At 55.4% G+C, this 1,858-nt stretch overlaps 1 protein-coding gene across 1 annotated transcript; it reads right to left on the reverse strand.

Annotated features, from left to right (window-relative positions):
* Nucleotides 1-15: 15 nt before the first annotated feature.
* Nucleotides 16-1,739, reverse strand: PPTG_19690 (hsp70-like protein; the record flags this gene model as incomplete). Its single annotated transcript, XM_008918160.1, has 2 exons — nt 16-34; nt 58-1,739. The coding sequence occupies 2 exons, from the start codon at nt 1,737-1,739 to the stop codon at nt 16-18; spliced, it is 1,701 nt and encodes a 566-aa protein (XP_008916408.1).
* Nucleotides 1,740-1,858: the final 119 nt, after the last annotated feature.

Genomic DNA, 1,858 nt, shown 5'->3' on the forward strand with positions numbered 1-1,858 from the left:
TCCGCCACCTTGTCCTCAATGGTCTTCTTGTCCTCTGCACTCAGCTTTGCCGCCAACTTTTCCTCGCGCGTCGAGTTCCGAAGAGAAAACGCGTAGTTCTCCAACGCGTTCTTCGACTCAATGCGCAACTTATTGCGTTCATCTTGGTCCTTGTACTTCTCGGCGTCGGCGACCATGCGGTCGATCTCGGACTGCGACAGTCGACCTTTATCGTTCGTGATCGTGATCTTGTTCTCCTTGCCCGTCGACTTCTCCACAGCCGACACATTCAAAATGCCGTTGACATCAACGTCGAACGTCACGTCAATCTGAGGCACACCGCGCGGCATGGGCGGGATACCGTCCAGGTTGAACTTGCCCAGAAGATGGTTATCACGCGTCATGGTTCGTTCGCCCTCGAACACTTGGATCAGCACGCCCGGCTGGTTATCAGTGTACGTCGAGAACGTCTGCGTCTTCTTCGCAGGCACTGTAGTGTTGCGTGGAATGAGCTTGGTCATAACTCCACCGGCCGTCTCCAAACCCAACGACAACGGTGCGACGTCCAGCAGTAGCAGGTCTTGCAGCTTGGACGATGACTCATTGCCACTCAGTATCGCCGCCTGCACCGTGGCGCCGTACGCGACGGCTTCGTCCGGGTTGATCGACTTGAACAGATCCTTGCCGTTGAAGAAACCCATCAGCAATTGCTGCACCTTCGGGATGCGCGTAGATCCGCCGACCAGGACGATCTCGTCCACCTGGTTCTTGGACAGCTTTGAGTCACGCAAAACCTGCGCGACCGGCTCCATCGTCTTACGGAAATAGTCGCTGCACAGATCTTCAAACCGCGCACGCGTGATGGTCGAGTTGAAATCGATACCATCCAGTAGCGAGTCAATCTCAAGGTATGCCTGCGCCGAAGTAGACAACGTCCGCTTGGCGCGTTCGCACGCCGTACGCAGGCGACGCAGCGCACGCTGGTTCACTGTCATATCCTTGCGGTACTTGCGCTTGAATTCCTGTACGAAATACTCGACCAGACGGTTGTCGAAGTCCTCACCTCCCAAGTGCGTGTCACCCGCTGTCGCCTTGACCTCGAAGATGCCTTCTTCAATAGTGAGCAGAGAGACATCGAACGTTCCGCCGCCGAGATCGAAGATCAGCACGTTGTGCTCACCTCCTTTCTTGTCCAGCCCATAGGCGATCGCAGCGGCCGTCGGCTCGTTGATGATACGCAGCACATTCAAACCAGCAATAGCTCCCGCATCTTTAGTCGCTTGGCGCTGCGAGTCGTTGAAGTAGGCCGGGACCGTCACCACCGCGTTCTTCACATGTTTGCCAATGAATGCCTCGGCCACCTCTCGCATCTTGATCAACACCATAGACGAAATCTCCTCCGGTTGGAACGTCTTCGACTCGCCCTTGAACTGCACCACCAGTTGAGGTTTGTTCTCAGCACCACGAACTACCTTGAACGGCCAGTGCTTGATGTCCGACTGCACTTCTGGATCGGTGAACTTGCGCCCGATCAACCGCTTGACATCAAACACCGTGTTGTGTGCGTTCATAGCCACCTGGTTCTTGGCAGCATCGCCGATAAGACGCTCCGTGTCGGTGAACGCCACGTACGACGGGGTCGTGCGGTTGCCCTGGTCGTTGGCAATGATCTCCACGCGGTCGTTCTGCCACACGCCCACACACGAGTAAGTCGTGCCCAGATCAATGCCAACGCTCTGCCCCGTAACCTTCTCAGTCATCGTAGTACGTGGTCACTGTGTTCTTGCTGTCGAATTTGACAATGATCTGGATCAAAGAAAGTCTCATGTCGATCTACATGTAGAGCTTCGAGAAGGACCCTGTCCCAAACTTCTGGTAT

The sequence above is a fragment of the Phytophthora parasitica genome (assembly GCF_000247585.1).
Source record: "Phytophthora parasitica INRA-310 unplaced genomic scaffold supercont2.149, whole genome shotgun sequence".
Taxonomy (NCBI): Eukaryota; Oomycota; class Peronosporomycetes; order Peronosporales; family Peronosporaceae; genus Phytophthora; species Phytophthora nicotianae.